The 23,685-nt window shown below is 35.9% G+C and overlaps 1 protein-coding gene across 1 annotated transcript in view; it reads left to right on the forward strand.

Moving 5' to 3' along the window:
- LOC121428112 (carbohydrate sulfotransferase 15-like) overlaps positions 1-16,659 on the forward strand; it is a 21,830-nt gene extending 5,171 nt beyond the window's left edge. The window contains exons 2-9 of the mRNA XM_041624704.1: positions 2,136-2,266; positions 2,646-2,690; positions 4,395-4,623; positions 7,334-7,426; positions 13,657-13,810; positions 14,318-14,471; positions 15,827-15,971; positions 16,351-16,659. Coding sequence (XP_041480638.1) covers positions 2,136-2,266; positions 2,646-2,690; positions 4,395-4,623; positions 7,334-7,426; positions 13,657-13,810; positions 14,318-14,471; positions 15,827-15,971; positions 16,351-16,526 — 1,127 coding nt within the window. The 3' untranslated portion in view covers positions 16,527-16,659. The remainder of the gene's footprint in view (positions 1-2,135; positions 2,267-2,645; positions 2,691-4,394; positions 4,624-7,333; positions 7,427-13,656; positions 13,811-14,317; positions 14,472-15,826; positions 15,972-16,350) is intronic.
- Positions 16,660-23,685: the final 7,026 nt, after the last annotated feature.

Consider the following 23,685-nt stretch of genomic DNA (forward strand, 5'->3'; position numbering starts at 1 on the left):
CCAGCTGGCACATAAGGGTAAAGGTTGTGCTTACTAAATGTTGAAAATTGTCACAAAATGCTTGAATGTATCCGTTTTATTTCGTTTGGTTAAAAGTGCTAGGGAAATTTATGAGAAATGCTTCGCAGGGTAAGTTTGATTTCGCCCTTTCCCCTTGACAGCGTGAAAACAAGCATTTCTGCGCAAACAGATTTCTGCGAGCTTTACAAAAATGGACAGTGCTCACTCAAGTGTAACATTCTGTCAAAATTCTTACTTTCATTGGATAGATGAGACCCAAACCCAAGATTATATGTGAAAAAATTACCCACATGTTGTACATTTTTTAATCCCCAGGGCATTTTCAAAGTGTAAACTTTTTTTTATACGTACTGTAGTACTTATCAATGTTCATTCCACATGTTCAGGGAGGAATTAATAGTTGTTTCACTTGACAATGAAGAGAAAATTCGAATTTTTCATATTTCATATAATAAAATACAAAAGAAATAGTAAGTGGATGACGTCATCAGTCATATTGGGTAAAAATATTGGGTAAAAGTGCCCCATGAGGGTAATTTTGTACCAACCAAAATTGGGTATTTCTTTTGGGCCATTTTGATATATCCAGTGTGTGATGAAAATTTTGCACATTCTAAAGTAATTACTGCTCAGTGTTTAAACTTACTAGACAATATGTTTCCCGCATTGGGTAAAATACTGCCACAAATTGGTTGGAACCAAAATTTCCCTCGTGGTCGTAAAAATTTTACCCAATATTTTTTTTGCAGTGTACTTTCTTGGCAGGCCTATAATGCCGTTTTCAGTAACTCATGATTTTTTGGTCCGTACCAGGCCCGCGCTAAAATAGTCCGCACCAAGCGATAAAAAATGCTTTCAGTAATTATAGCAGAGCCGCGCCACTTTTACGATCGCCCATTCAAAAACTCGGGCACGTAAGGGCAAACTGTCATGGTAACTGAACACGCCATATACAGAGCGGAAGTGCTCCGTATTCGCGCGGTAAATTTGATGTACACGCGATGCGGAGGCACGGCCAGAATTGTGTGACCTTTGACCATGTTGACCGTGTGAGGAATTTTGGCCGGGGCCTGGTGCTGCTATCCGTTCATAAACTCTTTGGTCGGCGCCTGGTGCGGGCCTGGCGCTGGTCTTGTGCTGATAAAAGCAGCACCAAAATAGTCCGGGCCTGGCGCGGGCTATTTTGGCCCGCGCCATTCATAAACTCAAAATTTTACGACTTAGCCCGGGCCTGGCCCGGGCCAGCGACTTACTGAAAGGGGTATTCGAATCGCCTTGACATTGGGACCGTTCCATGAAAGTTGTCAGCACTCGCAGAGTATCATTATCTGATAGTTACCGGGGGCACTTAAATTGACGAGTGGATACCATGCTAGACCGAAAAAAAAAACACGTTAAAGGATGTCTTTTGCAAGATAGGGCACAAGGGTGTCAAAACACTCAAATAATGAAAAAAAAGGTATCTATTTTTTATGGGAAAGCTACGTGCTTAGGGTCAAATTTGCGAGGGTATAAAAAATGAAGACTACAATGATTTATAAAGGATGCACGTTTTGCCCAAAGAGTCAACCCTACGTGTTTAGAGTACGATTTGTGCGAGGTGGGGCTGTACTAAACCCAACGATGTATGTAAAGGTAAAACCGAAGACCAACGTCCGTGACATAACAATTAAAATATTGCTGTACTTGTTCAGGGGTTCAATTCAGGGAATATGTGCCAAGGGTATCGTTTTGTTTCCAATACTTGTTAAGGGTAGGGTTTCATACGCTAATACTTGTTAAGGGGTGCATTTTCAGAATATGGAAAATACGTCGTGTTTAGGGTGCTTTTCGAGACCCCATGGTCGCGCATGGTATCCACTCGTCAATGGAAGTGCACGTACCCCCCCCCCCCCCGATAGTTACCATAGTAACAGAAGGAAACCTGTGCTTCACAGCCAACGACAACACAGGAAAATTTGTCTGATTCGACAATTTGTCAGACGACATTAATTTCTTGACGGAACGCTCCCAAAATTGTCACAACGCAATATAAATCCATTATTTTCTGTAGTTCCGTAATGTTAAAATGTTCTTTAGATTATCATCTGACATTATTTCCTATAAACTTTCAGCTGGGTATGATATGCGACATATTGAATACAATAAAACCTCCCTTTTTCAAAAAGAGGAACAAGCAATATCCACTTCAGGGACAACGAATACCACAACATTGCCTCCCGATCTCTATCGTTTGGCGAAACAGGTAACTATATACTATTTATTTTTTCAATAACTTTTATTTAATTCACCATGTATATCTTAATTATACATTAATATCAAAAGTATAAAACATAAGCAATATTACATGACCCCCTTGTAAACAGAGGGCCATGTGTTTGAATCCAACTGCGGTTTAGCGTCCTATATTTGGCAAGGCGTCAATCCACACTTTGCCACTTTCGACCCAGGTGCTCTTGACGGAACGCTCCCAAAATTGTCACAACGCAATATAAATCCATTATTTTCTGTAGTTCCGTAATTTTAAAATGTTCTTTAGATTATCATCTGACATTATTTCCTATAAACTTTCAGCTGAGTATGCTATGCGACATATTGAATACAATAAAACCTCCCTTTTTCAGAATACCACAACATTGCCTCCCGATCTCTATCGTTTGGCGAAACAGGTAACTATATACTATTCATTTTTTTCAATAACTTTTATTTAATTCACCATGTATATCTTAATTATACATTAATATCAAAAGTATAAAACATAAGCAATATTACATGACCCCCTTGTAAACAGAGGGCCGTGTGTTTGAATCCAACTGCGGTTTAGCGTCCTATATTTGGCAAGGCGTTAATCCACACTTTGCCACTTTCGACCCAGGTGCTCAATGGGTACCTGGTAGGATGCGACAGATATTGTATGTTTGAATTTACTAGCGCCATATAATGAGGCTGCAATGAATGCAACGAATGCTCCCCAGGGAGTGGAAATTGTACATTTTCGTGCGGGATTGAAATGAATCCAATGACCGGGGTAATGATATGCTGTAACGCGCTTTGAGCCATTCTGGGAAAAGCGCTATATAAAAATTAACTATTATTATTATTATTATGAAATGCGATATTCAAATCCTTGCATGTACAGCTTTTGATAATTTCAAGCCTGTTATACAATTCAGATAGAAATGTATATTTAAAACTTAATGATCTATTGTCTACTTCATTGTAATTACGTAACAAACTTTATATACACTATCCAAAAAAGCTATGTTTGTGTTGATTGTTCTTATTAAAAGATCGACACCAATAAAAACGTGTTTTTGAAATACATTTGTAATCAACCAAATAAATGATGAAAATAATAATTATAGCTAGTTTTTATACGGCGCCTTTCCCTTAACGGCTCAAAGTGCAAATCGTGCAGTATATGACCCCAAAACATATATTATTCATGATGTAAATGAATTTTTGCTTTTTGTCCTTTAAATTCAAATCGATTATGCGATCTGGAAAATAAGTCAGAAAGTTTAGCACGATTTGACCTTGCCGTCTATACTGATTGCCAGGAAGTGACATTACCAAAATATATATTAAAAAAATACAAATTGATTTCATTCTTACTAGAGCATTCATAGTTCACCATTATCCAGCAAGCATTCAACTTTCAATATTTTTCACGTTCGTTTAAAGCCTGTGTATAGCTTTGGTAAAGGGTCAATAATGTGATTGATAATCAAATATCATCTAATATGACAGTCTTACCGAAGTGTATAGACCGTTAGATATTTTTTTAACTGCACTTCTCTGAGAAAATTTCAAATATTCAAATCTTGGATAAATAGCGCCGTCTCTCGGCGATGCTTGTTTTAAATTTAAAAAATGGGCATTCAAGCACTTATCTTATAAATTTAGTGATTAGATATCCAAAAGTTACAAAGAACATATCTTGAAAGTTTCAGCCCATTCCATGATTTGGAATAGGATTTAATTGAAAGACAAAAACACAGATATTTTAATTTGATCGAGTGACCCGATCAAGTTAAATTTCCATGTAAAATCACAAAATTTATCCTGTAAAACACATTTTCATTTCATATCCTCCACATCATAACTGTTATAGGGCATATCCATTCATATTAGCTAGCAATGAATTGGAATAGTGATAGGTGCATTTTGGTGGATTTACCAAAACTATACACAAGCTTTAAACTCTATTCTAATTAACTTATCTTAAATAAACAGTAGGTGGAAGTAATTTTAAATTAGATTTTCATTTTTAAATGGCCAATAATTTCGCTCGATTTCGACTGATTTTCGCTCGCTTGCAACTGTATGGAATTCTTTCCCCACGTACTTGTTCGTTCTCTTGTCATTCCCAGGTTTTTGACGAGCTCCCGGACGAGTATCTCCCTGGTTACAAAAGCTCTTGCTGGATGACCAAGAAGAACGCACCTGGTATTGGACGTCTTCGGTGTCTGCCGTACTTCTACATTCTAGGAGTAGCGAAATGTGGCACCAGCGATCTATGGGACAAGATTAATGCACACCCACACGTGGTCCGGAAGTTGGTCAAAGAACCGCACTGGTGGACCAGGTATCGACTGCAAGGTAAACGCTTGCCCCCCCCCTGCCCCAATAAAGAAATAATAATAAATAAATAAACAAATAAATAAATTAGAGGAAGAATAAATGAAAATAAGTAAAGAAATAAAAAAGATTAAAAATCATAAAATCGGAAATTAATTGATGAAAATACAAAATAACATAAATGAAATGAAATAAAGTTCAGTCAATAAAAAATGGATGAAGAGAAAGAAAAAGAAGGTAAAAATGGGTGAAATAGTAAATTATTTTCAATATGTATTCTCAAAAAATCTATCACAAAATTAGGTTTGCGTATTAATAGGGTCCACATTTTTGCTCACTCTTGGCTCGCCTTTGTTCGCAAATATTCGTTTTCAATTCTGCTTTATACGCCTTTTCAGGCGCGGATCCAGGCGGGGGCCGAGCCGGCCCCGGCCCCCCTATTTTTTGACAACCTGCAGAAAAAAAGTGTACACTTTATCTTGTTAGAAACTACGAAAAACCGAAAGAAAAGTAAGAAAGAGGTATTATACCCATGATGTGTAATAATGGCCTCGTAATGGCCAGTCCGAACCCGAAAGGAAACAAGAAAAAGGTGAGGGAAAGAATTGGAAAATAGACTTTATTAAAAAAAAATTCGCTCGCGCTTCGCGCACGCATTGCCTGTGTAATGAATCCCATTCAAGAGGATTAATTGATATTTCACATATCCAGTTCTGAAATCAATTTGCTCACAATATTTTAGCTCGCATATCAAGCTTTCATTATTTTGTTTGATTTACACAAATTGTTATATCAAAATTTTTCAGCTCGCGTTGTGCGCTCGCATTGTTTGATTTGTGAGATACCTATCCTCTTTGGAAATTCTTTCCAAAATTCGTCAAAATGCTCCTTTATCATTTCAGTATATCAAAAAATTAAGCTCGTGCTTCGTGTTCGCATTAATTGTTTGAGACACACAGCTTGTTTTTTATTTAAATAAAAACACGCTTATAGACTGTCCAGTTTTCAGGTCGGAATATCAAACATTTTGAGCTCGCGCTTCGCACTCTCATTATTTAATTGGAAATACTTGTATCCTCTTCATTAATCTCTAAAACAATTCTAATCAATAATAATAATAATAAACAGTTCTTGTATAGCGCATATCACAATTATGAATAATGTCTCTATGCGCTTCCAAAGGACTTGGATATTATTAAGTCCCTTTTCACGTAACTATAAAAAAAAATTCGGCTCGCGCTTCGCGCTCGCATTGTTTAGTTGGATACTTATCTTTGTTCACGATTATAAAAACTCCTCAGAATCTTCAGTTCTTAAAGGTCAAGTCCACCTCAGAAAAATGTTGATTTGAATCAATAGAGAAAATCAGACAATCACAATGCTGAAAATTTCATCAAAATCGGATGTAAAATAAAAAAGTTATGACATTTCAAAGTTTCGCTTATTTTTAACAAAATAGTTATATGAACGAGCCAGTTACATCCAAATGAGAGAGTTGATGATGTCACTCACTCACTATTTCTTTTGTTTTTTTTATTGTTGGAATTAAACAATATTTCAATTTTTACGAATTTGACGATTAGGACTTCCTTGCCTGAAGCACAAAATGTTAAAATAATGGAATTCCACGTGTTTAGGGAGGAACAAAACTTAATTTCACATGACAGTGATGAGAAAATCAAAATATTTCATATTTCATATAATAAAATACAAAAGAAATATTGAGTGAGTGATGTCATCAGTTCCTCATTTGCATATTGACCAAGATGTGCATATAACTGTTTCGTGAAATGAAGATAAACTTTAAAATGCCATAACTTTCTTATTTTACATCCAATTTTGATGAAAATTTCAATGTTATGTTCGTTAATTTTTTCTCTTTTTATTCAAATCAAGTTTTTGTTGGGGTGGACTTGTCCTTTAAGGGCATAAAATATCAAAGAATTTTAGCTCGCGCTTCGCGCTCGCATTATATATTAAGACCACATAAGAAACCTTATCTTGTTTATAACAATAAAAACTAACATATAATTAAAACTTCAGTCTTTAGTTAGGACTACCCCCTAACCCCCCCCCCAAAAAAAAGATTATAGCGGCCAATCGAGAAAAAATTTGATGAAAATATTTTTCGGCCCCCCTATTGGCGAAAGCTGGATCCACCCCTGCTTTTTGTACATACTCTACTGCTCTTTCCATCTCTCTCAACTCCTCTGACCATATGCATTTCCTTCGGTATCGGAAAATCAATTGCGATCGAGCGAAACTATTGGTCTTCTTAAAATGAAAATTTAAAAATTGGTTTCTTTCAAGCAATCTGCTTATTATGATGACATTTCTGCTCCTGTAAATTGTGTTTGTTATAATGGTTGACAGTAGATCACATTTTTTTTCTCTCTATAATTCATAGCAAAAACAGTTGCTTTTTAATATATATGTTTATTATGTTATGAAACAAAAATATATTATACGAATGATATGAATGTAGAAGAAAACAATGAAATCAAATCAAAACTTTCTCATTCTGAATGATTGTCATCTGTTCTGTTATCTCTCTCGTTATCATCCGTCTCCGCATCTGTATAAATATCTCTCCCTCTTCCCTATCCCCCTTCTTTTTTATCTAGTACCTCCATCCCCCTTATCCCTTGTCTCTCCCCGTTACCCCCCCCCCATTCGTCTATCATTATTCCATCTTCCTTGCTCTAATGTCTTTTTTGTCATCTTTCAATAGGGATATCATTTGATGCATATCTTCAGAAACGTTCTGCAAGTTTGGTCAGTTCGTTTAAGGAGGATTCTTCGAATAAACTTACGCACATAGTGGGTTCGTATGAATATTTCTATTTCGATATTTTTTCCTAATTTTTTTGACTTTTCATTGGTTTTGTTCTCAAGTTGTGGTTTTGCGTGTTTTGGGGTTTTGGCCTTTACTATTTACAATGTTACTTTATTAGGAGGCTGCACCCTATACATAATCCACTTGACTAGGTGCCTCCTCTATTTCCAACCTGTTTTTATTATCGATTATGATAATTTACGTAGTCATGGTAGTGTTTCGTTGCTTATATCTTTAATTCAATTCAATTCAATTCTTTTTTATTTCATTTCCATTCAAAACATAATACAAAGTAATATAAAACAATACAAATCAAATACAATTTTACAGAAGGGCATTCTTACTTCGTAAAAAAAAACAGTATAATATAGAGCTTAAATGGATATGGAAATGAGGGGGATCCACTAAAAAGCAAAGCTTGTAAAATTGTGGATCCCCCTTGGAAAAGAAGAAATTATAGTCGACTTACTATATGCGTACATGCATGTATTACAGGAAAGAAAAAGAGAAAAAGAAATCATATTGACGGAAACATAAAAACTGAACAAATGCAAAGCTTTTCACACAAAGAGGTCTTCGTTGTAAAGGATATGTTGCGCAAGACAGGAAAAAAAACAGAGAGAGGGGATGACAAGACGTAGAAGACAAGACAAAACAAGAGACAGGACAGTACAAGACAACTAGTTTTTAAAAAGGAGTAAAACTAAGAATGGGAAAGGGCTGACCATGAACCAGCTTGATCTGGTGAAATAACAAAGGATATGACTGGACAATATAGATGAAAAAAGATAAAATAAAAGTGAAAAATGTACGGATTATAATAAAGATAATGAAGTGTTAGTTCCGTTGCGAAGAATTATAGGAATTAAGCAGGATACGTTTGAGTTTACGTTTGAATGAATTCAAGGAGACACTGTCTTTAACATTATTAGCGAGTGAGTTCCAGAATTTAGGACCGTTGAATAGGAATGTATTTTTGGCCAGTAAAGTTCTGTAAAGTGGGATGTGAAGTTCGTCAGAGTGTCTCGTGGGGTAGTTATGATAAAATTGATTTTTAGGGAACATGGCATCAAAAATATGGGGAAGTGCATTATTATTATAACTATACATGAAGTGCCATAACTGTAGTAAATACAGGTCTTTGACTTTCAACAGTTTACTTTCTAGAAAAAGTGGGTCCGTATGAGAACGGAAACATGTACTATGAATAATACGAATTGCTTTCTTTTGCAAAAGCAACAATTTATCTAATAAATATTGATGGGTATCACCCCAAATAAGAATCCCATAGTTCAAATAAGGCAAGATTAAGGATGAGTAGAGCATGATTAATGATGTGGAGAGAATGCAAAATTTTAGCCTATTAATAATACCAATATTTCGTGAAATTATTTTGGATATATTTTCAATATGATTTTTTCCAAGAAAGTTTACTGTCAACTGTTATTCCAAGAAATTTGGTGTAAGGTACCATTTCTAATGGGGTATTATCAAATAAAATGTTCATCGGTAACTTATCTATGGAATTACTAAATAACATGTATTTTGTTTTGTTAAGGTTCAAAGATAATCGATTGGCTCTTATCCACTCAGTAACATTAATAAGTTCAGAATTGATAACATCAACTAAAGTTTGTGGATTCTGATGAGAAAAAAATAAGGTTGAATCATCTGCAAACAAGATAAGGGATAATATTTTGGATGATCTACAGAAATCATTTATATAAATTGTGAAAAGAAGTGGGCCCAATAAGCTACCCTGGGGGACTCCACAGTTAACATATTTCATATTGGAGTTATGATCTTTAACAAACACGTATTGTTGTCTGTTAAGTAAGTAGCTCCTGAACCACTCCAAGGCCTTCCCTCGCACACCATAGTGAGATATTTTTTTAAGTAGGATTTCATGATTAATGGTATCGAAGGCCTTGGAGTAGTCCAGGAAAATACCCACAAGGTGACTAGATTTGTCTAGAGCATTGACTACTTTGTTGACAAAATTCATCAGGGCATGAGTGGTGTTGTGCTTGTCGCGAAACCCAAATTGAACATCAGATAAAATATTATGCATTGACAAAAAAATTTCTGTTCTGACGTATACTATTCTTTCAAGGATCTTAGAAAATGTGGACAAAAGAGAAATAGGTCGGTAATTACCGACATCCAACTTATCACCTTTTTTAAATAAAGGAATTACCTTGGCTATCTTCATTTGATTTGGTACTGTACCATTTTCTAAGGAAAGGTTGAATATATGCACCAGCGGGGAAACAATAGAATTTATTACGGATTTTAAAATAAAATTATTAATTTCATCAAAGCCAGGGCTTTTTTTATTTTTCAAACCAGATACTATATCAATAACTTCTTGATTATATGTTGGAGCAAAAAATATTGAATTTGGATTAGGCGGGCCGAGAAAGTCCGAAAAACTTTTCGTCGCGGGAGGAATATCTTTAGCTAGATTTGCGCCAATGGAAGAGAAATGGTTATTAAAAATATTTGAAAGGTTGTCACCATCATCAACAATGACATTATTAAATCTAATTTTGGAAATACTTGATTTATTATTGGAGAGATTCATGGTCTGTTTTAGAACCTTCCATGTGTTTTGCATGTCGTGTTTATATAGAGCCAACTGCCTCGCAAAGTAATTTTTCTTTTCAATGCGTAATATTTTAGTAAGTGTATTCTTATAAGATGTGTATTTTATTTTTGATTGTTCTGTACCTTTCATTTTGAATTTATAAAATAAGTTATTTTTTCTATTAATCGACCGTAAGATAGATGGCGATATCCATGGTGACTTAGAAATCGTTTTGTATGTATTACGCTTATCTTTTTTTAAGGGTATATGCAGGTCTAATTTCTCATTTATTATATTCATAAAAAGGTCAAAGGACGCATTAACATCTACAGAATTGTATACAACTGACCAGTCGACATTATCCAAAGAAGCACCTAGACTGGCTGTATTTTCGTGCGTAGGTCTACGTCTTCGTTGTTGGGAGTGTATCGGTCTAATTGGTCGTCTTAATGAAAAATGAGTAAGAATCGGGAAATGGTCCGTCATGTCAGAAAGTATTATAAAAGAATCGGGAGGAGGGAGAATGTTGCAGAAAATATTGTCAATAAGTGTAGCAGTTTCATTAACTACACGAGTAGGTTTAGAAATCAGAGGCAAGAAGGAGGCCGAAAAAAAAGTTTCAAGAAAATCTTGAGATATATTGTTGTGTTTCAATAAATCAATGTTAAAATCACCTATAAATATTACATCCTTATTAACGAGAGCTGGATTATTTGTTGTTTGGGAAAGGTAAGTTAGAAAGTCATTTGTATTTGAGTTTGGGGGTCTATAAACTACACCAATAATCATATTTTTACTACCAGGAATATTAATCTCAATAAATAGAGATTCTACAGTGGCGTTCATGGAGTTAAGATAATCACAAACCGTATACTCGTAGTCATGTGAAATATAGAACGCTACCCCACCCCCAGGTCTGTCTTCTCGGTTATTCATTACGAAATCATATCCGTTAAGAGAAAATTGATGGTTAGAATCACACGATATCCATGTCTCAGTAAGGCCAATTAAAGAAAAGGGGCATTTTTTAGAATTTGAAGTGTTATTCAAAAGTAACTGAAGTTCATCAAAATGTTTATTTAAACTTCTTATATTAGCATGCATTATGCTGACTGTATCGTCGTTAAAATTTTTTGTAAGATTATTTACCTGATGTTGCGTAATATACTCAGAAGAAGGATTTTGCAATATGTTATGATCCTGTTCAAAATCGAGATCTAATTCTTCCGAAGCTAAATTTATATTATTAGTAACAAAATTATCATAAAATGAAGGATTCATTGGGTTAATAAGTACAGTATCCTGAGGTCTCAATTCGCTGAAGAGGTCATCATTATCCAATGATGTAAATGGAAACTGAGGTGTATTGTCTATGCTAAGAAGTCAGTACATATCCGAAAGTGTTGTGTTATGTCCAATAAAGTGTCGGTCAAGGTCATATAAGAGGCAGTAAAGCAAAGTAACAAAGCGAGGGGAGAAGGCAAAGAACACAAAACACATATAGAACATGAAGAAGGACGAGGAGACGCAACACAAAGGATTCTTACACAAAAACGAGAACGTAGGGCAAAGACCTCTAAGTGTGAACGATGCAAAGTCAGTGAGAACGGAACGATTATCGAAACAGACATTGGCGGAGGAGATAAAGTGAGAAGCTCCAAAATAAAATAAAATGTAATGAGATACACCTATAAAATAGTACATTCAAATATCAAGATATAATTTCAAATACGTATAGTGAGTAAAGAATAAAGGAATACGACATACATGGCATGATAAATGAACATATTTGAGCACAAGTCTTCTAATAATCTTTGCATTCTAATAATTGAACAAGAATACCAATCACCAAATACTCAGAAATTATTTTTATTAATGTACGGGAAAAATGCTAATGTTGGAAATGCAAATAAACGAAGTGAAATGAAATAAAATGCATATGGGTGTCGATTCAATTTTTTTCATTCCGTAAAAAAAAAGTGAAAAAGCGTATTGAAATTAATTGTACATTCGATTTTTTTATTCGTTAGATTTTATTGTTGTCTATTAATTTCATGTTAGCCATGTTATTTTCCCCACAACACACACGCACAACTTCTCGCACAGCTTGACACCCGCATCCATTCATGACCTTTTTTCATATTTTTAAAATAAAATTCTGTGTACGCAGTTTGTTGCGACGGGGGGGGGGGGGCATTTAGCCTTCAATTTTTGTTTCAATTAGTAGTGAATTTGACACTGCATTTATAATTTTATGTCTAGAAACTGGAAATTTTCTTTGTGAATTTGGAAATAAATACATTGAGTTTAATTCAATTGATTTAATAGTATCAATGTCGTCAACACCATGACACAATGAACCTTTAGACATTTACATAACTACGGCCAATCATACCCATCCGATATGTACATTAGGTTGATTATTTTTGTTTTATTTTATTTTATCTTTATTTATCATTTTTTTATGAAGTACCTCTCTACTCTCGTTCCTTCTTAAATTCTTGTTTGGGGTGAAATTGCACCAAATATAAACTTCGCCCCATTGTATCCCCTTGCAATTCATCCACAAAGCATGCAATTTCGCATAATTTTAGAGGATTTTATTTTTACCCCAATGCACGCATGTTCCATATTTACCCATTTTGGGTAAATCTTTTTTGTTGTTGTTAGAGTTAATGATTGGTCAGAATACTGTTGTTGAATACACATTCGTGTCGGACTGATAAAAATAATGATTATCTGGGGAGCATTCATCATATTTCTTGTCCGACAAGTTGTCAAACCTGACATGCTTTCCTTGAATTTGATTGGCAGGGAGACAGTGTTACTATGGTAACGGTCGCAAACAAGACTTAATTGTCAGATAAAAACGCCGGACAAGCCCGGGGCCACTTACATTGACGAGTGGATACCACGCGCAACCCCCAAAACACGTAAAAGGGATGTCTTTTATAGGGTACGTTTTATACGTAACGTAATTAGGGTGTCAAAATACTAAAATAATGAAAAAAAGTATCTATTTTCGCTAGGAAGCTACGTGCTTAAGGTCAAATTTGCGATGGTATAACAAATTAAGATTTCATTGTTTTATAAGGGATGTACTTTTTGCCCAAAGAGTCAACAGTACGTGTTTAGAGTAAGATTTGCGAGAGGTGTGGGAGGTGGGGCTGTACTAAACCCAACGATGTAGGTAAAGGTAAAACCGACGACCGACGTCCGTGACATAATAATTAAAATATTTCTGTGCTTGTTTAGGGGTTCAATTCAGGGAATACTTGCCAAGAGTATCGTTTTGTTTCCAATACTTGTTAAGGGGTGCATTTTCAGAATATGGAAAATACGTGTTTAGGGTACTTCTCGAGAGCGCATGGTATCCATTCGTCAATGGAAATGCCCCCCCCCCCCCTCCCCATGTGCCGACAACCTCTTTCATGAATCGCTCCCGGAGGCGAGTAGATTCAAACCAACAATTTGGTTGATTTTTAAAGCAATTTGTTAGGACACAGTATTTTGCCATCATATTGTTTCTTTTTATCAATCCTCGTTTTTAAACAAGGATTGGTAAAAGAGTGTGGAAATATAGATACATCAGGAAAACGAATATTGGTATGTTTTTCTTGACCTAATGCAGGTGATGGTTCTGCGTCCACCTTATGGGATAACCGACACTGGATGGAAACGTTTGCAGTTGTAAAGGAAGGTCCTAAATATGTCACAGCAGACATTTTACGTGCCGCTCAACCGAATGCAAAATTTATTGTAATACTGAGGGATCCCGTCCCCAGGTAAAAACAAACAAACAAGCACACACTCCCTTTTTATCACTTCTAGTTTGTCATTTTGCTATTTCTCCGATACCTCCAGCGTTTATAATAATGTTTATTAAGAATTTGGAGCCATATGGTGGTAATCTTGGGAATGAAAAGATTTTGTATGGCAGGATATAAATTGCGGAGCGTCCCACGGAGAAGACTCACAGCCGTCGGTACTCTTATTGCTCATGTGAATTTATATTCATGCTTCTCTCTAGCCAGCAAATTACCAGTGAATGATGATAGCTTGCATTTCTATCTCCCCCCCCCCCCACTCTGGCCTTCTACCATCAATGAATTAAGTGCCTGCCAATTATCATTTTGTAGCCAACAAAACACCCCATTATTGCCCATTTTGTCTTGTCTTTCAGTTAAATACCCACAATAATATTGGTTATTATGGCAATTGAAATTAAAGATCAACTTTTTAAAAATTATTGTTTGATTTAACCTTTTTATTTTTTGTCCATTATTTTTTAGGCTCTACTCGGATTATCTTTATTTTCATGACAACCCAGACCAAAAGATATTTCACAATGCCGCCGTCCGCAGCATTGCAAGCTTTGGGAGATGTATTGAAGCACGAAGTCCTCGCGCATGCGCTTACACCATCATGTCAATTCAACAAGGAGTAGTAAGTAAAGTTAAATTGGGGCGGTGTTTCAGGCGCAGGGGCGACCACTGCATTCAATTATTCAACTAGTGAACAAAACGAGAAAAAAGGATGAAAGCAGAAGATAGATGGAGAACAAAACTAAAATATTACCCCTGGTAAATTATTTTGGGGATTAGGTCACGCCCCCCCCCTTTAAAAATACCTTAATGCCGCTCCTGAATGAGAGATTAGTTTCAAACCATATCTTTCATACTCTCCTGGCACTCAAATCATCGGCGTAATGAGCTAAGAAAATTGTGGGGGCACAACATTGTGCATGTGGCAAAATTCCTTGAAAATTCCGAGCGAACAAAGTGAGCATGTAAAAAATGTTGACCTTTTAAAAAAAATATATAATATCTTATCCTTTTCCGTTAATCTTCTTTCTTGCTTTCCTTCTTGTTCTTTATTTTTCTTGGCCGTTGATCTATTGGGGGCAACGGCTCAAGCCCCCCCCCCATCATCTGTATACCAGTGACTCCAATCTTGGTGCAAAGGGCAGTTTCACGACCTCAACCACCTTTAAATGCGACGTAACAATATCCTCGCTGCAAAGGTGGCGCTTCTAGGGGAGAAGTTGGTGGAGGGGGGGGGGGGCTCTCGGCACTGCATACTGCCCTAAAGCACTCACTCAATTAAATTTTATATCTATGAAAACATTCCCTTCTTATAACTGATGAATGTCCCTTTTTGGTGTATTGACCCTCTGTAGATGGTGCCTTTCGCATTCACACGAGACTGATCAATTTACATGATGTACGGTTATCTAGGCCTGCGGCTCTTTTTAATATGTTTTGCCTGGAAATTGATATGGTAAAGCCAGACTGACACTTAATTGCACGACTTTTGGCCACGATTTTGTCGTGGCAAGTCGTGCCATTTTGGGGCACGAACTGGGAGGCTCCCGCACTGTTTACGACTTGTTCACGCATAGTTCACGAATACGTGCCCGTCAGTGTCCACATTGACACGAACTGGCACGACGAGTTCACGCATAGTTTGCGCATAGTTCACGACCCGGTCGCTAAATTTTGTCGTGACCAAAATTTTGAACATTTCAAAATTCTCGTCCCGACATGGCACGCAGTCACGACATGTCACGACGTGTTTACGCACACTTCACGCCCGTTCACGACTAGTTTGCGCACTGGCACGACTTGAGTCGTACCAATGCGTGACACAAGATCATGCAAGTGTCTCCTACACAATTGCAATTGATTTGACAGAAGACCTTTTATAGTCTAATGTACGAAATGAATTCAGCATTTCTAAAACCAGGCACAGGTGATTTCCCATTCAATGTTGTCGTGTTCTTTTCCTCACCATTCAAACAGCGCCTCAACGTTGGTCTGTATTCTATTTATATCCGAGACTGGCTGAAAGTATTTCCACGAGATCAGATATTTATTCTCAAACTTGAAGACTGGCATTCTGGCTGTGAGGAGATTTTACCAAGACTATATGCTTTTTTAAATCTAAGTAAGTGAACTATAAAAAGAATATTTAAATTCTACATACTTGCACTGTTGAAGTCTGATTATCCAATCAATTTAACCAACGTTGATTTTTGTTTTGTTTAGTCGACATATTAGAAGAAGTCGAATAAAGTAAAGTTTAAAAGGTACCCCCTCCCCTCTCCCTCTCTCTCTGCTTTTTAGTTTCCGCGGGAAAAAATATCAACGAATTCAAAATATTAGATAAAGACTCCCCCCCCCGAAAAAAACCCTGCATGGGTTTTATACAGGTCATATGAGCATGACACGAATTTCGTTGAAAGATAATCAAGACATAATTATATTCAAATCTTTCATATATTGTTACAATCACACTTGGAGGTTCATGTCTTTTTTCTTCGCAGAAATTTTGACGAAGGTCCAAATCCGGGATATCTGCCAGACTCAAATGAAGAATACAAACACTGAAAAAATCGGAGGCATGTTTAACGAGACACGGATAGTCCTTCAAGAATTCTACTCGGAATGGAACCGAGATTTGAGTAATTTACTGGGTGACACACGCTTCTTATGGCCGTAACCATGGTAACGATATAATGATAAACATCCACCCCGCGGAAGTCCTAGAATCGTCATAATCATACAGTTACCATAGCAGTGTTGTAGTGCCTTGATGCTCGGCCTTGGCCTTAAGGCGCCTTAAGGCCTATTTTTTCAAAGCCTTGGCCTTGAACATTCAGGCCTTGGCCTTGAGAGGGCCTTGGCCTTGGCCTTGAGGATTTTGAGCCTTGAAATTTCAAGGCATTTTCAAGGCATTTTCAAGGCTTTTTCAAGGCATTTTGTATTTTGTACTTTCATTTGTTTTATACAAGTAATTATAAATGTTTCAAATTGTTCTGTACATCTAATGACACTAAATACTACCAGTCAGCAGAAGCAGTATGTGTACTTAGCAGTGCCATCAATTGCAATTATCATCACATAATTATGTAACAAAGAGAAGTGATGAAAATTATTATTTATTGGTAATATGACGTAATCATGACTAATAAGGATAATGACAATATCAATAATAATGATAATAATTACGATTAGGATTATAGTCAGTGGCGTAACTACAGGGGGGCATGGGGGCACGTCCCCCCCCCCCATCGGCTGACTAAAAAAAGGAGGAAAAGAGGGAGAAAGGAAGAGAAACGTAGTGGGAAAGGAGACAATGTTCATTATAATGTTATATTTATGTTATGTTACATTACATAAGAAACATTTTTTTCATATAAATGAAACATAATTTGCTCAGGGCATATGTCTTCATTGTTCCTGGTGCTCCCATTGTCTGTTTACCGAGATATATAATCCTGTTATACTAAAACCTCCCGTTTTCAAGTCAATATACACCAAACTACCAAATATATTTCCTCGCACTTCGAGTTATTCTTTTACATGTACAAAAGTATGCTTCTATTTCATGAATAGGCCTACTGTAAGTGATTGTCCCATTTTAAGGTCTTGATATAAAACATTTCCTGTCCGTGCTTACGTTCGCAGTAGTGGATTGGTGAAAGATGTCTGCTCTCCATCAATTCCTAGAATGAGTCCTTAAAATGTTCCTTTTTCTGTTTTCTGATCTGAATATCAAAAATTTTCAGCTCGCGCTTCGCGCTCGCATCATTTGGTTAGTGAACTATGTAAGTCCTTCTTGAATTCCTACAAACAAGCCTTAAAATGCCCCTCTTCAGGTCTGAATTTCCTAAATTTTCAGCTCGCGCTTCACGCTCGCAAGATTACAAGTGCTTTATGTGCATGTTTAGATTAATTCTAACAAAATCAGCAAGCGCTTATTGGCACTCCCATTAGATGACTATGGTGAGATGTGTATAATCTTAATAGATAAAAGATTCCTAAAATATAGTCCTTAAAATCTTCCTGTTTGGGGTCAATATTTACAAAAATTTCAGTTCGCGCTTCGCGCTCGCATTATTTAACGAGACAGGTACGTATCATGATTACAAAAGATTGATTGTAATGTCCCTTTTTAGGTTTGAATATCAAAAATTTTAAGCTCGCGCTTCGCGCTCGCATTATTTGACTTGTGAGATACATGTCCGTTTATTGGCACTGTCCTTATAAAAATATCTCTATTAGTTCAGTATACCTGGCAACTGGGAGCGCTTTGTGCGCTCACTAGGCAATTCCAAGTTTTTGCTGGTCCCCCCCAATGCCGTGACCCACGGTACGCCACTGATTATAGTGATTTTATGACAGGAATAATTCTGACAGATCTGACTGCAATTTTGACAACAATTTTCATACTCTAAAAATAGCTTACTCTAAAGAATGAAAATAAGGTTGATTTCTATTCCATTAGGTTTTCCTTCTATTATTTTCTTTGACCAACAAGAATGTTTTAAGTCTTAATGATATTCTGAAAAGATTTGGTAAACTTGAACACAAACTTCAATTTCGTCATTTCCAAATGGGCTATGGCATCAATGGCATGATGAGCCAAAAATGTTGAGGGGCCAAGCATGGCATACAGAGCAAAATTTTAGGTTTCAAAATCAACAAATTTTGGATTGTGCTTGCATAAATTATTGTTAAGTAAGGTTCGCATTCAATTTACACAAAAAATGCTTAGAATGTCTAGTTTTTAGATCGGAATATTACAAATATTTGAGCTCGCGCTTTGCGCTCGCATTTTTTTGATTGGTGAGTTATGTATCCTATTTATGAGTCACTAAATGCAGTCCAGAACAGCTTCCTTTTCTGGTCACTAAAAATTTCTGCTTGTGTTTTGTGCTCGCGTTAATTTGTTTAGTAAGATTCACACCTTTTTCATGATTACAAAAACAGCTCAAAATATTTAAATTTCATTTCTTATTACAACATCTCGCAAGGATGCCCTTTTAACAGTGATTGGCACCATTAAATTGACCCAAAATCGAGTTTTACAACTTCAAAATTGTTTTTTTTTCAAAACCACTTGCTTGCTATGCTTTCTATAGCGGGAAATTAAAGCCTAAATCAAAATATCTGTCTTATCAATTAGAAATCACTTAAATAAGCTTTGCTGAACTGCACCAAAATTCTCATTTTGACTTATACTGTAAGTGCATTTTTGGCTTTGACCTCCCCCCCCAAAAAAATACATTCTGCCTCCCCTGTCCCAGGTAGAGGAGAAAGACATGTTGAGAATGGGCATGCCATGATCAGATCACCTTGGTAATAATAATTATTGCAATGTGAATCGCCTAGAACAATAATGAATTGTACAAATGTAACTATATGTTTATTTTAATTTTATGTCTAAATCTACATGATCTATCGTAAAATTATTTTCGTTTTAAATGTACAAGGGTAAAATTTTTTGCTCGCTCACACCTTTTATACATTTGGTCCTGTGTGTCATGTATGCCGCCTAAGCATTGTTGTCTTTTTTTTCCATATATTGTACAATTGAAATGCCTTGGCCTTGGCCTTGAGGTTTTCAGGCCTTGGCCTTGGCCTTGGGTTTCCATGCCTTGGCCTCAGCCTTGGTTATTGAAGCCTTGGCCTTGGGTATTAAAGCCTTGGCCTTGGCCTTAGCCTTGGAGGTTTGAGCCTTGACTACAACACTGTACCATAGTAACAGTCGGACATCTTAATGGTTCTCGGTCAATCACAAGCGAGGAAATTCGTCAGATATGAAGACTTGTCAGACGACAGGCCTTGATAAAACGTTCACCTGCATTTTCTTCGTCGTCTTCGTCGCCATCGTCTATGTGGCTGTTGCTGCTCCCTCCATCATCTCTGAAATACACTGAATTGTCTCCAAGTTCCGTAGACTGAAAGTCAATCTAATAAATTGCGGTCAGGGATCGACGAATCCGAAATTTTATCGAAAGTTTCAACCGAATGAGATGGATTTCTAAATCTATTAAATTAAATATATTTCAATCCATTTTCTGTGTATTGCATAGATTAAGCAACTTTCATAGTGAGGATTCAATTCTTTAATTCTACTTTATTTGAAATATTGTAGACTAGTCTAGGAAACCTCTTTTAAATGTAATATCAACAGATTATTTTATTTGGAAAAAGGGAGCAGTAAGAATAATTAATCATGCCTCATTCCTTTCCCATCTGAGAGTTCTATAAATTGAAGCTATATTCCAGTTTAACATGGCGATTTACATGTATTCTTGCCATAATAACGTTTTACCAAAGACACCTTTGCAATATTTCCATGTAAATAGTTCAGTACAATGTAGGCCAACAAACTTTAACTTGCCTCAGTGTTTTATCAGTGTTTTCAAAAAGTAATATAAACCATCTTTAGTTGATCAGTATTATTTGTATTGGTATAAAGGCTCTTGTATTTACTATTATAGTTTTGTTTTGTCCAGGGTTTGTTCGGCTTTTTGTTGTTTCGTTTTAGTGTAATTTCTATAATGTTATTTCAATTATTACCATTTTAAGATTCTTTAGAATCTTCAGACTGGTCGTGTGTCTACAACACAGATGATGTTAATGCATCATTTGAAAACTTCCTTGATAATATTTTGTAGTAAATTAGATACTTACATTCCAAAAGTAAAAGACAAAGAAACGGCGTACAAAAATACCAAGACTTCCAAGGATCTCCAAATAAATTTTACGTTCTATTAACCAAAAAAATAATTTGTACCATAAATTTAAGATAAAAGGTACCGCGAGCAAGCTAATGATTAAGTATTCCAGATACAAAAGTATTTTGACTAAAATTATACGACTAGCAAAGAAAATGTACTTCACGAAACAATTACATCATTTTGAAACAATTACATCATTTTATATAAGAACGACATATGCAATGTACATGGAAGATTTTAAAACAAGCCATGAATTTATCAAATAACAAAAAAGCATAACTAAAATAAGGGATAATGATGAAGTTGTTGAAGACTCTGAAATTATTGCCAATATTTTTAACAACTATTTTCCTTCTATAGGGGTAAATTTAGCTCATGAAGTCCCTCCTATAAACAAGCATTTTTCTGATTATCTGGACATACCTAATACAAATTCTATATTTCTTTACCATTGTTGATTGAACATCATTTTGAAACAATTACATCATTTTATATAAGAACGACATATGCAATGTACATGGAAGATTTTAAAACAAGCCATGAATTTATCAAATAACAAAAAAGCATAACTAAAATAAGGGATAATGATGAAGTTGTTGAAGACTCTGAAATTATTGCCAATATTTTTAACAACTATTTTCCTTCTATAGGGGTAAATTTAGCTCATGAAGTCCCTCCTATAAACAAGCATTTTTCTGATTATCTGGACATACCTAATACAAATTCTATATTTCTTTACCATTGTTGATTGAACAAGATATATTGGCTGGTATTCTGAAGTCTGGTTCAACTTAAACTCAGGTTTGAAGATGTGGTTTAAGTATGGACAGCCAATTGTTACATAATCACTAACAGTAGAGACACCAAACTTCAGCTCATTCGGCTCTCAAATCATTTATAATTGTGTAGGAAGTATAGATAAATGATTGTTTTCACCATCGATGAATCAGGAAAGAGCACAGTAAACATAAGAAACATACAACTTAATGAAAATTTTGATACTTTTGGCTTTCCATACTTAAACCACAACTTTAAACCTGAGTTTAAATTAAACTCGACTTCAGAATACGGGCCACTGTGTCTAGTTTGAATAACAAAAAATCGTGGCTATGACGATGTCAAAATTTCATTTTGAAGGGTGTAATTTCCTATTTTGTTAATCCTTTGGTGAATCTTTTAATGGCCAAGTCTCCGACAACATGATAATTGGTAAAGTAATACCTCTTTTCAAAAAAGGTGATAAGCTTAAAGGACAAGTCCACCCCAACAAAAACTTGATTTGAATAATAAGAGAAAAATTCAACAAATATAACACTGAAAATTTCATCAAAATCAGATGTAAAATAAGAAAGTCATGGCATTTTAAAGTTTCGCTTTTTTTCAACAAAATAGTTATATGAACGAGCCAGTTACATCCAAATGAGAGAGTTGATAACATCACTCACTCACTATTTCTTTTGTATTTTATTATATGAAATATGAAATATTTTTATTTTCTCGTCATTGTCATGTGAAATGAAGTTTCATTCCTCCCTGAACACGTGGAATTCCATTATTTTAACATTTTGTGCTTCAGGCAATGAGGTCCTAACCATCAAATTCGTAAAAATTGAAATATTGTATAATTCAAACAATAAAAAACAAAAGAAATAGTGAGTGAGTGACGTCATCGACTCTCTCATTTGGATGTAACTGGCTCGTTCATATAACTATTTTGTTGAAAATAAGCGAAACTTTGAAATTTCATAACTTTCTTATTTTACATCCGATTTTGATGAAATTTTCAGTATTGTGCTTGTCTGATTTTTCTCTATTGATTTAAATCAACATATTTCTGAGGTGGACTTGACCTTTAATGTCAATAATTATAGACCTATTTCCTTATGTCCTCCATATCAAAAATTTTAGAAAAGGTTGTTTACAGTAAAACTATTCACTTTTTGAAAGCACACAGTATTTTCTCCGATTATCAGTTTGGTTTTAGAAAAAAAACATAATACTGAACATGCCTTATTAAACCCCCATCACACTTATTCGGAATCAGCAGGAATAAAGCAGAAGCTGGAACGGAACAAATATTCAAAAATCTAGAAATTTTTTAGAGGAACTTATTTATTCACCAAACTGGGTTGAAATTCAGTAAATTGACTAGGTGAATCATCATACACTAGTCAAAATGAACCGCAATGGAGTCAGAATGATAATTCGTGCTACATTCTTGGACATTCTCGGCGCATTCTAAATATTCTGACTGCATGCTGAGTGCATTCGAAATATTTTTGTCATTTCTTTTGGCCGTCCCGAAGGGTTTGGTCATGTTCAAAACATTCGAGGGGTAATTTCGAACGGTGTTCGAAGTAGATTTAAATGACCAACTGGTGGTCAAACAATAGTCCTTTCATTCCGGCCAATTCTGCTTGATTCGGAATAAGTGTGATGGGGCTTATGATTTCATTGACAAAGTGGCACATGCTCTCGACAACTCTTCACACATGATTGGTATCTTCCTGGACTTCCCCAAGACCTTCATCAATCACAATATATTATTACTTAAAGGGGAATGAAACCTTTGGAACAAATAGGCTTGTGTAGAAACAGAAAAATCAAAGAATGAGAATAAAGAAAGTTTGATAAAAATCGGACAAATAATGAGACAGTTATGAGCATTTGAATAATATTGCATTCACTAATGCTGTGGAGATCCTCCCATTGGCAATGCGACAAGGATGTGTGATGTAACTGATGAACAACTTTCCCTTTGGTGGGCCCGGGGGGGGCACTCGACCAAAAAAGTGGTGGGGGTGTGCCGCGGGCGAGACAAAAAACGGGGGCCTTGGAGCGGGCTTATTGTAAAAAGGAGGGTCCTCGGAACGGGCTTCGGAACGACAAATGTTTGTGAAAACGGGGGTCCTTGGAACGGTCGCCAGCGTGTGAGCGCGTATGCATCCCTACGGAACGGTCATGCGTGCATGATGCAGCTAGCGCGGCCTCCGCCGGGGAGCTCTGCGGCCGCTTTTCACCAAAATTGCAGCTCATTCAACGCGATCGGAGCGGCGTAACGAAAAATATGCGAAGCTTTGGAGCGGATTTCTCTCTTCTTTTTTTCTCGATAAGAAGAAAATGCTATGC

This window comes from Lytechinus variegatus, chromosome 14 (assembly GCF_018143015.1).
Source record: "Lytechinus variegatus isolate NC3 chromosome 14, Lvar_3.0, whole genome shotgun sequence".
NCBI classification, from domain to species: Eukaryota; Metazoa; Echinodermata; class Echinoidea; order Temnopleuroida; family Toxopneustidae; genus Lytechinus; species Lytechinus variegatus.